The sequence below is a fragment of the Lonchura striata genome, chromosome Z (assembly GCF_046129695.1).
Source record: "Lonchura striata isolate bLonStr1 chromosome Z, bLonStr1.mat, whole genome shotgun sequence".
NCBI classification, from domain to species: domain Eukaryota; kingdom Metazoa; phylum Chordata; class Aves; order Passeriformes; family Estrildidae; genus Lonchura; species Lonchura striata.
This window is the reverse complement of record NC_134642.1, coordinates 1,661,083-1,675,864: the sequence shown is the minus strand read 5'-3', so window position 1 is coordinate 1,675,864 and position 14,782 is coordinate 1,661,083. Positions and strand designations below refer to the sequence as shown.

At 40.8% G+C, this 14,782-nt stretch overlaps 1 protein-coding gene across 2 annotated transcripts in view; it reads right to left on the bottom strand.

Annotated features, from left to right (window-relative positions):
- Window positions 1–14,782, bottom strand: part of DYM (dymeclin) — a 210,415-nt gene that overhangs the window by 91,463 nt on the left and 104,170 nt on the right. The window contains exon 14 of one of the 2 annotated variants that reach the window (XM_031507418.2): window positions 2,749–2,913. The exons of the other annotated variant lie outside the window; for it this stretch is intronic. Within the exon in view, the coding sequence (XP_031363278.1) occupies window positions 2,749–2,913 (165 nt within the window). The remainder of the gene's footprint in view (window positions 1–2,748; window positions 2,914–14,782) is intronic. 2 annotated transcript variants of the gene reach the window in all.

Here is a 14,782-nt window from a genome sequence, read left to right as displayed (position 1 = left end):
CAGCTGCTCTGGGCACCCTGTGCCAGGGCCTGCCCACCCTCCCAGCCAGCAATTCCCAATTCCCAATCTCCCATCTGTGCCTGCCCTCTGGCAGTGGGAGCCATTCCCTGTGTGCTGTCCCTGCCTGCCTTGTCCCCAGTCCCTGTGCAGCTCTCCTGGAGCCCCTTGAGGCCCTGGCAGGGGCTCTGAGCTCTCCCTGGAGCTTCTCTTGTGCAGGGGAACAGCCCCAGCTCTGCCAGGCTGGCTCCAGAGCAGAGGGGCTCCAGCCTGGCAGCAGCTCCGTGGCCTCCTCTGGGCTGGCTCCAGCAGCTCCACGTCCTTGTGCTGCTGGAGCAGGGCTGGGGCAGCTCTGCAGGTGGGCTCTGAGCAGAGCACAGGGGCAGAGGGGCAGAATCCCCTCTCCCCTGTTGCCCATGCTCTTTTGAACATGTTTAATACAAACATTAATATATTTGCACATAAAATCTTCCAAAATAGTAATGAAAACTGTAATTCTTTGATAAGTATAAAGACAGGCAACACCACCTGTGGGTATTAGAGCATCGTTGGAGACCTGCTGCTCTGGACTAAAATTTATATTCTTTGCCAGAAATACTGGATGAGGGGGTGGTGATTTATGAATCACTGTAATTAATTATCCTCTGCCTTTAGTAATTTGTAAATTCCATCTCTTCTCTAAACAGGCTGATTACACAATAAAACACTGTAGTATTTAATAGAGGATGGATGCATGGTGTCAAACAAAAAGCTTCTGACACTTCAATTATGCTGTTGTATTAGATGCTACTTACAGACTTAGGCAAATTTCCTGAGCATACTTCTCTAATCATCCAATATCAAAACAACAATAGAGAATTAGCCATAAAAAATGCTACCTCTATATTTTTACAGCTGTAATTTCTATTTCAAATCCTCTGTTCTCCTCCTATCTCAGAAAAATAAAACCTGCAATGAAAATTTGAGATTTTACAATCTCTCAGACTGATGTACTCTAATATACCTCAACTGATGCATAAGCCCCATTTCAGAAAGTGATAGCAGTAAAAAATTTCTCCATCAGTTGTGGTAACTGAGGAGTAACCAGATGAATGCTTTTGCTCTAAAAATTCACAAGCTTGTTGCATGAAAACACATACAGTGTTATGAGTGTTCATTTTCATCTACAGAACACCTGAAAGATACAATATCCATGGAGAAGCACTTAGTCTCCCAAGGGTGATTTTGTCAGCTCAATGTGTAGCACTGTTGCTGTACAGAATTACCAAAATTTCATGGAAACAAGCTGGAAGAAAGGCACTATTTATTTTACATTTTCAGAATATCATGTCTACATGTAAAACATTACATCTGAAAGAAGATTGTAGTGTAGACTGTACTTATTAGTATTCATTTTTAAATAAGTCTTTGAAATCTCAGGCTTCTGACTATTTTAATAGCATACCCCTGTTCCAAATTAATCTGGAGAATGCCCCTGGGACAGCTAGATTTTCATGTCCTGTTGAGATCTTCAGAGTAATTCTCCATCATTATGTACTACTATAATTTTTTTCTTTTGTACAAAAAGAGCTATTTCAGCTTGCATGCCGGATTTTCTTCCCTTGACAATCAAGCTGGTTTTACTTATGTTTACTGTGTGGTCCCTTGCTATTGTATGCCGGCTTAGCTGGGAAGCTGCATTTCCACCCTGGATGCCTTCCATGTTCTGATCAATTTTGTCACGCAATTTTTTCCTTGTTTTCCCAAAGCTTCTAGGGATTAGGTTAATATATTTAATTATCCACAGCATCAAGAATGAAATAGTAAAACTTTAATTTTTACTTGGAGTAAACAGCTAAGAGAAATCCTTTGGGTATGGCAAGTAGGACGTACTTTTGAATTCACCCTTTTGACAGTTTCTGTAAAGCATCTATAATTCCCTACCACAAACAACGATTTGGGGCTGATGGATTCTCATAATTCTTATTATGTATAATTAAAAGTAATCAGACATACAAAAAAGGAGAGATCTTTAATTGTCACAAGTAACAATCAATGGAAGAGGAAATGGACTCATGTCAGGGGAGTTTTAGATTGGATATTGGAAAAAATTTGTTAACCCCAAGGGTGGCCAGGCACTGGCACAGCTGCCCAGGGTAGAGGTGGATTCCCCATCTCTGGAGGGATTTAAAAGTGGATGTGGCACTTGGGGACATGGGTCAGTGGTGGCCTTGGCAATGCTGGGTAATGTTTGGACTCGATTTTGGAGAGCTTTTCCAGCACAAACAATCCTGTGATTAACTTCCACGAAAACTTCCTGAACTTGAGGCAAAAGCTCTATAATTTCTATTCTTGAAAAGCAAATTATATAGACAATGTTACAAATAAAACAATGGGTGTCAAGAAGTATTAGACACTTGCATGTAACCTCTGCACCAATTCCAAACAAACTATGCAACTGCAATGGAAGTTTTGTGAATCACAGCTCAAGTTCTTATGTAAAGGCTTTGGAAATGGATCAAAATACTTTAACATAAAAAGCATTTAAAGCTTCCAAAGGCCAAAGAATTTGTATTCTAAATTTAAAAAGACAAGCCAAACCATTAGTAGACTCCCATTTCTATCACACTTTTTAGAATACACATAAAGGATGTCAAAAAGACACGAACTATCCCCTTAGAAATTAAAATTATTCATCAGTTAACTGAAAACATGCACAGAGCAGTCACAGGGCATGCAGCATGCAGTAAATGGAGAGGAGAGGTTAATAACCTGGAAGCATAGGATCTGAGAATGTGAGAACAAGTTAAAGACAAGAGTTCCTCTCCATTGTCACTGAGGGTCGAGAAGCAATGCTGCAGCGTAGAGCAGTGCGAGTGGGGGAAATACAGTTTGTCCAAGACATAAACATATCTCCGCAAGTGGCGGCAGGTATAACTGAAAGACAAGGGTAGAGGGAGACAAAACAGAAAAAAGAGGTGTTTTCCTTTAAGAAAGCTAAGTCACGGTTTAACATCCCTAGCTTTTATGACAAGAGTCAATGGAAGATGCCAAGAAAGCAATGGAGCGGTTTGACATAAAACAAACAGTTTCAAGAAACAGAGGGATCTGTTTGCCCCTGTGCCCACACGCTGGTTCTGTCACTGCTGCACAGGGAATTCGTCAAGTCTCACACATTAAACACAAGAATTTGGGCTTCTTTTGGGTGTGTGTGTCATTTCTCTCCCTCCTCCCCCCACTTTTTGTTCCCAGTATCATTTTAAGAAATATTTTATCTCTCTCAATAAATGCAGGAGACTGGCCCCTGATTTTCAAAGGCTACCTTTAAAAAAGACCTAAGAACGTTCACAAAGTTTAACTGCCTTTCATGAAAACTGACAGTTGACTTAAAGGGAAAAAAAAAATCACACCGAATTATTGATCAGTGTGAACTGCTCTTGTAGTTGGGATTTCAGTGGTAGAGCACTCCTGCATTTAATTCAAGTTGCTTAAATGCAATGCTTAATCATAACAGGATTACTCAATTAAGACCTGGCCAGCCTTTCCATGAAGAACTACAGTCACTTCTGTGAAGTAACTACAGAGCAAGCAATAAAACATTTAAAATTGATATTAAGCAACCCTGAATGTACCTGAGTAAGAGATATATTGCCTATGCCTATGCACAGGATATCCTCCCACTCATAATGGAAAACAAAATAAATTCATTAGCATAGTTCACCTGCAACAACCTGCATCACTGGAAAACTCTGAGGCACATAGAAAATATAACCTCAACTACTTTCTGTTATAGGGTTTGTATTTCACTGCAGAATGGTGCACAGCCTAGGGTGTGCCAAGTATGATGATGTGATGTGATGATGTGTCCCAGTGATCCTACAGCTGGACTTGGTAATCCTGGAGGTATTTTCCAACCTTAATGATTCTGTGCTTCTAAGTTGTCCATAAAGTGCTTTAACCAGCCCTGTATACTGTGAGACAAAAAGGTCAGCTCATGATGGTCCTACCAGGCTCTGCTGTTCTCATCTGCAGCCAGGGGACATGGCTCTCTCCAGGACAGACATACCCATGGAGTGCTAAACTGGGAAAATTTCCCATGGAAATTTATGAAATCAAGTCTCTTCTGCTGACTTTGGCAAGAACCAACAACACCTGAACTCTAGGCTCCAATATTCTCACAAAATCAAAAAAACCCATTGTTTCATGGCTTCATAGGTGGAAATTTGGCCCAGGGGTTATGCACCCAACCACAAGCATTTCACAGGCTAGTGTCTCTCTGAATCCCTATGTGACATAGTCATATGTGGCTGAAATACTCTTTCCTGAGAAATTTGTATACCTTGGGCAAAAAACAGGACAAAAAAGAGTGCCACCAACAGCTAATTTGTGCAATCAGTGGGGTTCTAAGCCCAAGACTGCATCAAAAACAATACCTCCCTCTGCTTTGCTTTAAACAACACTCACTACTGAGTTAAATCAGTCCTATCTTTGCTCTGGAAATTTAAGAACACAAGATCTCTTTTGGCACTTCATTTGCAGACATGATAATTGTCAGGAGATGAAGAAGCTTCAAGGACACCACCTCCTAAGCTTTCATGCCTTTTCTGCTTTCCTGACCACAGCAAGCTGTGAGCAAGGTGGGCTATTCTATTCAATCCATAGGCCAGGGATGGACAACGTTTACAAGATTTAGAGGGTCCCGTACTAAAGAAAACCCTCAACCCACAAGCCTGCACTTGCAGCTACCCGGAGAGGCCACATAATTTTTTCCAAAACCAGAATAAATAGCATAATTTCGAATGACTATGCTTTGAAGATTTAAGTGGTTCTAAGTCCACTGTTACCATTTGCTGTATTTAACCAGACCTCTTACTAGAAAACTCTTTCCAGCTATTCAGTCCTGTTAGATTTATCAAGAAATTGAACAAGTCATCCATTGTAGAATCCCAGTATTCTGCAATGGTTTGGATGGTTTGGGTTGGAAGGGACCTTAAAGGTTATCCTGTTCCAGCCCCTGCTATGGGCAGGGACACCTTCCACTGTCCCAGGCTGCTCCAAGCCCCGTCCAGCCTGGCCCTGGGCACTCCCAGGGATGCAGGGGCAGCCACAGCTGCTCTGGGCACCCTGTGCCAGGGCCTGCCCACCCTCCCAGCCAGCAATTCCTAATTCCCAATCTCCCATCTGTGCCTGCCCTCTGGCAGTGGGAGCCATTCCCTGTGTGCTGTCCCTGCCTGCCTTGTCCCCAGTCCCTGTGCAGCTCTCCTGGAGCCCCTTGAGGCCCTGGCAGGGGCTCTGAGCTCTCCCTGGAGCTTCTCTTGTGCAGGGGAACAGCCCCAGCTCTGCCAGGCTAGCTCCACAGGGAAAGTGATAGCAACTACCTTTGACCCCTTTCAACACTCTCCATAAATGGGAAGAACAAGACTTCATCCCTTAATCAGCATCACCATATTTAGGCTTAACTGACCTAAGGTGAGATGAGGTGACAGCATGCAGTGGAGGAAAAGAAGTTTTGCCAAAACATCATCCAGAGGTTCTGGAGATGCACCCAGCGTGACAAAGTGCCAGCAGCACTGCCCTTCATAGGCCATTCCTATTTCCAAAGCTGGGCTTGTCTACTGAGAAGTTTGATATTAAATCCACAATAAGAGCAATCTGTAACTCCCTGGCTGTTCATAGCCACTTTGACCAGCAGAACTTACATGAAATTAAAGACTAAGCATTTCTGTTATTAAATTCTCTGAAGTAAATCAGAATAAAATCTAGGCTTAAGAGCAGAACTCATTTAAAACAATGTACATTAAGAGACATTGACATCAATTTTCACTGACTACTTGTGAGTTTGAAATAAGCTCATTTGATGCACCAGAAATGAGGTTTCCAGCTACATGTACTGAATTTTTGTTTTCTGCATGTTTTATGGGGTACATTTCTTTTACTTTACAGCAAAAGTCAATCTTCAACTACAATGCAGTACTGAAATTTTTGAAAAAGCACTGCTGCAAAAACCAAAGACAATCATACTTGATTTCAGAGAGGTGTGTGTGTGTGTGCATGTGTGCTATCCAGGTATCCTGTTTACTTGGAAGACACAACTGTAATTCATGATGTACTAAAATCCCACTTCAAAAGACTGTAATCCCCTCATATAAAAAGCCATCTGATCAATGTTTTGAATTCTGATATGACAACATGACAGTGTCCATTTCTAAAAACTAAACAGCAGAGTGCCCTGTTACAAAACTCTGTTAGGGAAATTAGGGTGGAGTTGAGTTATTGCAATCAAAAAAAGGTAACTATTCATATATAACAGTAAGTTATCACTCTCTTTACTCATGGTAATGAAAATAATAAAACTACTCTCTTGCCTTCTTACTACACAAAATACACAGCGACATTCAACAGAAGTTTAAATTATGAAAAAATTCCATATGCTCTGTTAAAACTTCAAGTTATTAAAGTTATTTGTCATGAAAGCCACAAACCGCAAAACTTTTAGATCCAAAGCAACAAAGAACAGCATCAGTATTTTGGAGACTAAAGTGCCAGGATCCTTTCTGTCTGTTAGTTCCCATCTCTCGTATTGGATCAGCTGGGACCCTCTGTGATTCCAGAATATCAGCTGGATGGAAACGTAAACATGGAAACCCAAACAACTTCTTTAAGAAAACAGAACATGCTCAAAACTAACAGGCATCATGGCAAAGCACCAAATTCAGTCTTTATAAAGTCAGAAAGCAGCATTTAGAAAGCTCCAAGGATTTAATCCCATAGGTATTTTTATAGGTTTCTTGTTTGTTTTTTACTTTCTCTACTATACATTGAGGATGGAGAACTGGAAGAGACAAAAAGTGAACAAAACACCAAAACTACCATAAAAATGCTCACTTGTTAACTATCAATAATATGAAATTTGGAATAAAAATATATCTAAAGTAATTTGATACTGTAAGAGACAGCACAGGGAACCTGACATCTGTGAAGAAGCCTGTAAACTACCTGCTACTTGAGAATTTTTTCTACTTGTGTTTCTGGCATCCATTAGTGATTCCTTCTCTGATCATGGCATGGTCTAATCTTGCCCAGCAGCTGGTATAAATTGAGAGGGAAAAGGAGGAAGTTGCAGTATTGGCTGACAAAAGAAAAAAAGAAGAGAAAAGAAAAAAAAAAAAAAAAAGGAAAAAAACCCCAAATAAACCACATCAGTCAGCTGTATCAACCTCCTAGAGGAAAAAAAAAAAAAAAGTTAATTTGCTTAAAGGGATAATTGGTCCTGCTTTTAAGCCTCCCCAACTTCTGAGCTGTCCTTTCCTCTGCCACTCTGCAAGGGCAGCCTGTTCTCATCAAGAGGTGAATGCCTTCATCTGACTGCTGTGAGAATACTCTCTCACCCATTTATCCAAATCTTCTGTAACCCTGAAGCTCTGGTCCTCTGCCTGAGAGCTTTTTAAATTTTCTGAACCAGAAGTAGTTAAAATGAAGGCTGAGACCCACTACTGTACTCACTGCTCACTGCCTGACACCTAGGCACATGTAGGGGAAACACAATTTCTACACACATACAAAAATTAACCCAGTATATCTACATATATTTGCAATTAAGCGCAGATTTGATGAATACAAAGAAAAGTTTTCTTTTCTTTTTCTTACCCCAGTCACTAAAGGTATTCTTTACCAGAATGCCAGCAGTTAAATAAAAGCATCAGACACACTTTAAAATGTATTGAAATTTGATGTGGAGAGACAGAGGGAAGGTGGAGGTTGCTATGTGAATAGAATACTTTCAGTAGGAAGGGACCTGCAGCTTTCTAGTCCAACTGCCTGACCAGTTCAGGGATGACCAAGTTAAATCATGCTAAAGCACTGGCACAGAGTGCCCAGAGCAGCTGTGGCTGCCCCTGGATCCCTGGAAGTGTCCCAGGCTTTGGGTGGGGCTTGGAGCAACCTAGGCTAGTGGAAGGTGTCCCTGCCCATGGCAGGGCATTGAAATTATATAAGACTAAAGGTCCCTTCCAACCCAAAACACTCTGGGATTTCATGACGGACCACCTCTCTCTAGGAAGGCTGTTCCAGGGTTTGACCAACCTCTCAGGAAAAAAATGCTTCCTAATGTCCAGTCTGAACCTCCCCTGGACAGTTTTGAACCATTCTCATGCATCCTATCACTAGATCCCAGGGAGAAAAGGTGACTCCCTTTCTCAGGAAGCTGCTGCAGGGAGCACTGAGGTTGTACCTCCTTCTCTCCTAACTAGGCCAGCCCAGACTCTTCAGCTGCCCCTCACAGAACATTTCTTCCAGCCCTTTCACCAGCTTTGTTCCCTTTCTCTGGATGCATCCACGGACCTTCCCATCTCTCTCAGATGGTGTGTCCAGAACTGCACACAGTGCCCAAAACGGCACTGCAACAAAGCTGAGCAAAGTGGGACAATCCCCTCCCAACTGCTTGACCAACTGGTTTTGCTGTGCTTGATGCAGGCCACCATGCGGTTTTCCCTCTGGAAATGACATGGCACAGAAGGATGTCACAGCTTAGTTATCCCCCTGCTCATGTGGAAGCCCTCCAAGCACCTTGTGTGAAACCAACAGATATTCAAAATCAATCAATAAATAAGACTTTGCTGAAGATTCTTCTGAAGTTTCCCTGAAAATTTCAACACCCTAATTGGCCAGTGAAATTATTTTGGTTTAGGTGATTATATCACTTCCAACAGTTAACTCAAATTCCACATGAATTCAAGAAGTGAACATAAGGCTACAGCCACAGACTAAACACCTACAAAAATAAGAGTTTGAAAATAAAAACTGTGGAAATTCATTATACATTTACATTCATTTCTTCATCCAAAATTTAAGACTTTAACAAGACAACAGCACTAAGCAAAACATGAAAAGCCACTTATTTGTTTAAACTAGAATGTTGATATTTTCTCTAGTGAAATCAACTGTTATTTTAAAATAAGTATATCAAAGGCAAAAATGTAAACAGCACCAGGCCAACATCTTAATGACACAGAAAGGAAGCAAACTGGGCAGGGTATAAAAAAGTGCTATAAAACCAGTGTTCACTAACCTCTCTACAAATACAACCTAGGCTGAAACAGAATATACAGGATTCAAAAGAAAAAATCCCAGTGTTAATGTTTAAGTAATTGTAATTAATAATCTTCCTCTTGGCACATGCCAGATTTTATGAAAGCTATAAATCTTTAATGTTATTGAGAAAAAGAAAGGTTTTGAAGACATACATGCCATGTGTATTAGCTCAGAGAAACTAGATTAATCTGCAGCAATAAAAAAAGCCAATTCTACTAAGCCTGATTAAATATTTAGGTCATATTGTTTCTGTGGCAGAATTTTATAAACGCACAGCAAATACCATCTTTCCCTGAGCCTGAAGACTTAATCACTGTATTTTCAAAAGGCAGTTATGTTACAACACGACTCTACAGGAAAGCCAATATGAAAGTCTTCAAGAGAAAAAATAAATCAAAGTATAAGCTAATTAAACTAGTACATGTTAGTCAACACACTAAACTACCTCTGTACACGTGGGCAGAACGTCATGACATGCAGTGAGCATTTTATTACTGTTCATGTTTGATAACTTGTGTTCTAGGAAGTCCTATTAGTCACTACTCCTCTGTTCCCAAAGCCAAGCCCAACTGAAATACATTCTGTACTCAAACACCAAGTAGATGATAACAACAACTTATTAGATCATCCACTCCATGAGAATTGATTTCTATTCTGCCTGAAATATCACCAATTACTGTTATTTCATATGGCATAAAGAGCTGAAAGGCAAATAATCTCTGTGCCTCTATCAAAACCAGGCTGGACAGGGCTTGGAGAAATATGGTCTGCTGGAAGGTGCCTCTGCTCATGGCAGGGGGGTTGGAATGAGATGATTTTTAAGATCCCTTCTTACCATGGGCCAGTCTAGGATTCAGTGATTCTTGCAACAGTAAAATACATCATATACATCAGGCAAAAATAGAATTTTGGATTGAACTTTTCATTTCTGTTTAGTACACTGCCACTGATGGCATGATGAACTATGGTACTGATGAACCACAGCAGAAATCTAATTATCTATTTGTTTTTATACCAAAAACACTTTGAAAGATCGACATGCCTATGTTAATGGCAAGATGGTCTGGGCTTCTCTGGGGCAAGTTTCTGTCACCGTGGTGTTAGCACAGTTAAACTACTGAAAAAATTCCTCATTTTTCACACATTTTAAGTATTTTTGAATTATTATTCTTAGAGTAATAATTAATATGAAGGAGACTTTAGGGGGTCTCTAGCCCAACATTCTGCTCAAAGCAAAGTTAAAACTATATATAGACCTGAGCAGGGGTTTATCTGGTTGTCTCAGAGGTGATCAGGGAGAGACACTCTGCTAATTCTGCCATGATCATGAAAATTGTAGTTTCCCCTCAGCCTGGAACGTCCTGACCACTCTCTCTCTCATCTTCCTGCCACATCCTTCTGTACAAAAAGCCTGGCTCCATCTTCTCAGCAGCCTTCTCTTACACATGTGAATGCTGCTTACCCTTTCTGTGAACCTCCTACTGTAGCCTTGCTCCAAAGCTTTCTCTCCTCCAGGCTAAACAAGCCCAGTGCCCTCAGCCCACCTTCCCACGCCAGCTCCCAGCCCTCATGCAGCCCTCCATGGAACTCCTTCCAGTCTGGCAGACCCTCTGCTATGCCTAGGGGCCCAAAACCTGCATGCAGTTTTTCAGATGTAATCCAACACAGTGATCTTGTATGAGCACAAGTCAACACGCATGGCATTCTTGGATGTGTTTTACCAGGTCCTGTGGACATGGATATGTCAGCTCTCAAGTAATCCTGACTTGATCCTTTTCCACTGCTGACACTTTCCTTCTTCCCTGATCCCCAACTAATGTCCTCTTCTAAGTAACATTCTCATAGATTTCTAAAAATATTTAATTCCTGAAGGCCTTCTTTACAGATACAAGTATCCTTAAATTTATATCTTACATCATAAAGTGATGACAGGATTTTAAATTACATTACTGCAAAACAGCAGTTTGGTGGCGAGGGGTCACCATGGGGTTAAAGGTGCCATAACAACATAGAAAAGGATGAAAATTATTTAAATGCTTAAGAAGCGATTATTTGTGGTAATGTGTTACAGATGTAAGTTCCCATGCCCTGAAGCAGCACTCTGTCACAGTACTGGCCAAATGTACACAACAGGCTTATAAGAGGAGTATTATCTTTATGCATGAAAGTATTTATAGCGAAGGAGGGCAAGGAAATGAAAGCCAAACAAGTTCTGGAGATGTCTGATAGACTGAAAACAAAATGAGAAATATATGAGATTCTTCTACAGAAAGGCCAAATTACTTCTGTACAGATGAAGTTCTATCAGAAAGAACAAAAGGATTTATATATTAAAAGCAGACAGAAATAACTGATGACCCATAAGCAAAAAAGATCTAAAAGAGCTCAGAGGAAGTGTCTATTCAGTTCTGATGTTTCAGACAAAGGCAAAGGCTTTAATCACCCAGATGCACTGGTTACTTGGAAGGCACATATCCCCAGCAGCTTAAGAGATGCTACTATGGGAATGTTGTTTTGGAAACCTCCTGTGCTTTTATCCTTTGGCTAGACACTTGTGATAATTCACAGGCTCTGCAAGGGATTACAGAGATGCTACGACACCCTCATTAACACAGGCATTTGCATCTCCGTCTGCCTGAACCTAGAGAATCCTGCAACAGGAGACAGCAGCAAGAGAGGGCATGGCATGCAAGGGCAGCAGTGTCTGAGCCCTGCTGCCCCATCCATCCATCCATCCATCCATCCATCCATCCATCCATCCATCCATCCATCATCCATCCATCCATCCATCCATCCATCCAACATCCATCCATCCATCCATCCATCCATCCATCCATCCATCCATCATCCATCCATCCATCATCCATCCATCCATCCATCCATCCATCCATCCATCCATCCATCATCCATCCATCCATCATCCATCCATCATCCATCCATCCATCCATCCATCCATCCATCCATCCATCCATCATCCATCCATCCATCCATCCATCCATCCATCCATCCATCCATCCATCCATCCATCCGAGCCCCTGCTAACTGGGGTACTTACAGACCTCAGCACACAACTAACAAGTCAAAGCAGTATGCCTCTGCAAAACTTCATAGTAAATTTGTTTATTCATTACAAAGCTAAGTGCACTTACTTTACCTAAAAGCCTGTTATTTCCTAAACTCGCTGAAGGCCATTACCATTAAATAGGCTGAGTCATTCAATGGTTATAAAGACCTGCTGCACATTAAAGTTGTTAAATCCTGATTCTTTTGCCTGTACCTATAGTTTCACCCTCCATTTACAAATGTCAGACAATTCAATGTGCAATATCGTCTTTGAGAGCCACAAAAATGCCAGTGAAAATACATGGTGGTAGGAAACACCTCGGTTTGAATACTTAAGAGACTCAGAAATTTCATAGCTTGTTATTTTCTATTCCCAAAATCCATTAGAAAGCCTATTTGAAAATCCTCACTGAACTGAAAATTTCCATGTGTGGTGGAAAGGAAGGAAGCATTTGGAGGGCACTGACCTAGCAGGTCAGTTGGGTATTACACAGCCCTGCTCCCCTTCCTGTAGCTACTCATACCTATCCCAAATTCACACAAGTGGAGAGGGACATTAGTTCACTGAAGTGCAGAGCTGGAAAAATACTAGACATATATAATGACATCAGTTAAAATGTGAAATACGCAGCAACCTGACAAGGAAAAAAAAATAATTAATGCTATATTTTTGACTACATTTTTGTTCCATACTAATGTTTACTTAGAACCATTTTAGTTTGTCAGATAAATCCTTAAAAGTTCATTATTCTTTTCTTCAGATCACAGTGCAGTTTTTTCTAAAGGGAAAATTTCTAAACAGGAAAGAGTTCATGTTGTACCAGAATAAAGCATTAATGAGCCAAATACCCTGCAACTGAGGGTAAATTGCAGGTTCAAACAAGTCATTATCTTGAGTCACCTCTATTTCTGTTAAGGAACACTGTCCTATAAGTATGTTCCATTCAAAACAAACTGAGAAGACAAGACTGCAGTTTCTAGGATTCCACCAGAATGGCAAATAATAGTTCATAAAAGACTATCAGAATTCCCTTGGTTTTTAAATCTCAGAAAAATCTTATGCATGACAACTTACTGGTATAAAACAGTCTCCATAACATGAAAGCTATAAAGATCATATCTAGATATTTCTAAGGTCCCTTCTAACTCAACCATTCTTTGACCCCCACATTAGACATCCAACTCTTAAATAATACAGTGGGACACAATCCAGCAAATATTTCAATGGCCTTAATTTTTTTTCCAGCTAAAAGAAATCAAAATTGTATTAGCAGGACTGGAATAATTCTACTTGATTTCTCATTTTTGCTTCCTGTAGCATTAAACATGCAGGAAAACTTAGGTGACACAACTCAGAACAACCTCAGCAATCTATTCTGCAAATTCATCTGTATAACCACACTGGAAGTCTACCACAAAAACAGTTATTTCTTGACAGATTTTCTCAGATATTTCTTCTTTGCTTACAGAAGAGATTCACAAGATAAACAGTTTCAAGGTTACACCAAAAAATAAAAGTTTGATTCCCCAGTTTGAGCACTTTATCTATACTGTTTCCAAAGAGCTTATGTGGCACAGTAATGATGAAAGGGCCGTTCATAATAATTAAAGATGTCACAGTGGGGCCTTCTCCCTCCTAACTCCAGCTCTGTGTGATAAGTGTAATGCTCTGGATGCCCTGAAAAAGGAATCAAGGCTTCAACACACCTCAGTTCTATGCTGATTTGAATTGCACATCCTGCCAGGCAGCAACTTGCAGTTTGTAAGACTGAAATACAACACAGTTTTCTGGATGGTGGAAGACAAATTAGTAGCGTCTTGCCCCCTTAAAAATGACAGAATTATCCTGCTGGTTGCTGCCTACTCTGTCAGGAGAGACACAAAAAGTGGTCAATGGAAAAGCAAACTACCTTGTACAAAGGTGAGATTTCAGAGTGGTGCATATTTTTGATACTAAATACCTTTTAAAGCCAAATCAGCAATCAAACTGTCATTTTTAAGGAGTCCTGTGGCCATTAACTGGCAGAAGATAAGATAGTTTAACTGCTCTGTTCCATGTGAGAAAACCCTGACACAGAGAGAAGAAATTGCCCCCCCAGTATCCCTCCAAGGCTCACACTGATCCAATCTGTCCATGTGGGGAGCTTCTATGACCTGTGAGCTGGGTGTCCTGGTTGCAAACACTTCCAACGGCACGTGGGGCACTCAACTGCTCATGCCAGATGGGGGACAAGGGTATTACTGTCCCATCAGATGCCCACTCAGAATCCCCAGCAGGTTCAACCAGGCTTAAACCAAGTTCAATGACATTTCCATGTTGGAAACAGCTGATATCAGCCTAAAACCTCACCTCCATATGTTACACACAGGCAAAAACAGGCAAGCACACATGGGGTACTGCTCTTGCTGTTGACATAGCTAAAGCAGCGTTTTAGTACATTTGACCACAAATACACTCAACTCTTAGTAACAAAGGATGCTTCTTTCCTCTTAAAAAAATAACTTCATTCTATTTACATCCCTAAGTCATACCAGCAAGAGCCCATTTGCTACTAATATTCTCTTTTTCCTTGTCAGAACGATTGTTGTCTTCCCTTTTGTCACAGCCTTTCCCACTAATTGCAATGACACCTCCCAATTTTGGAATGGCTGA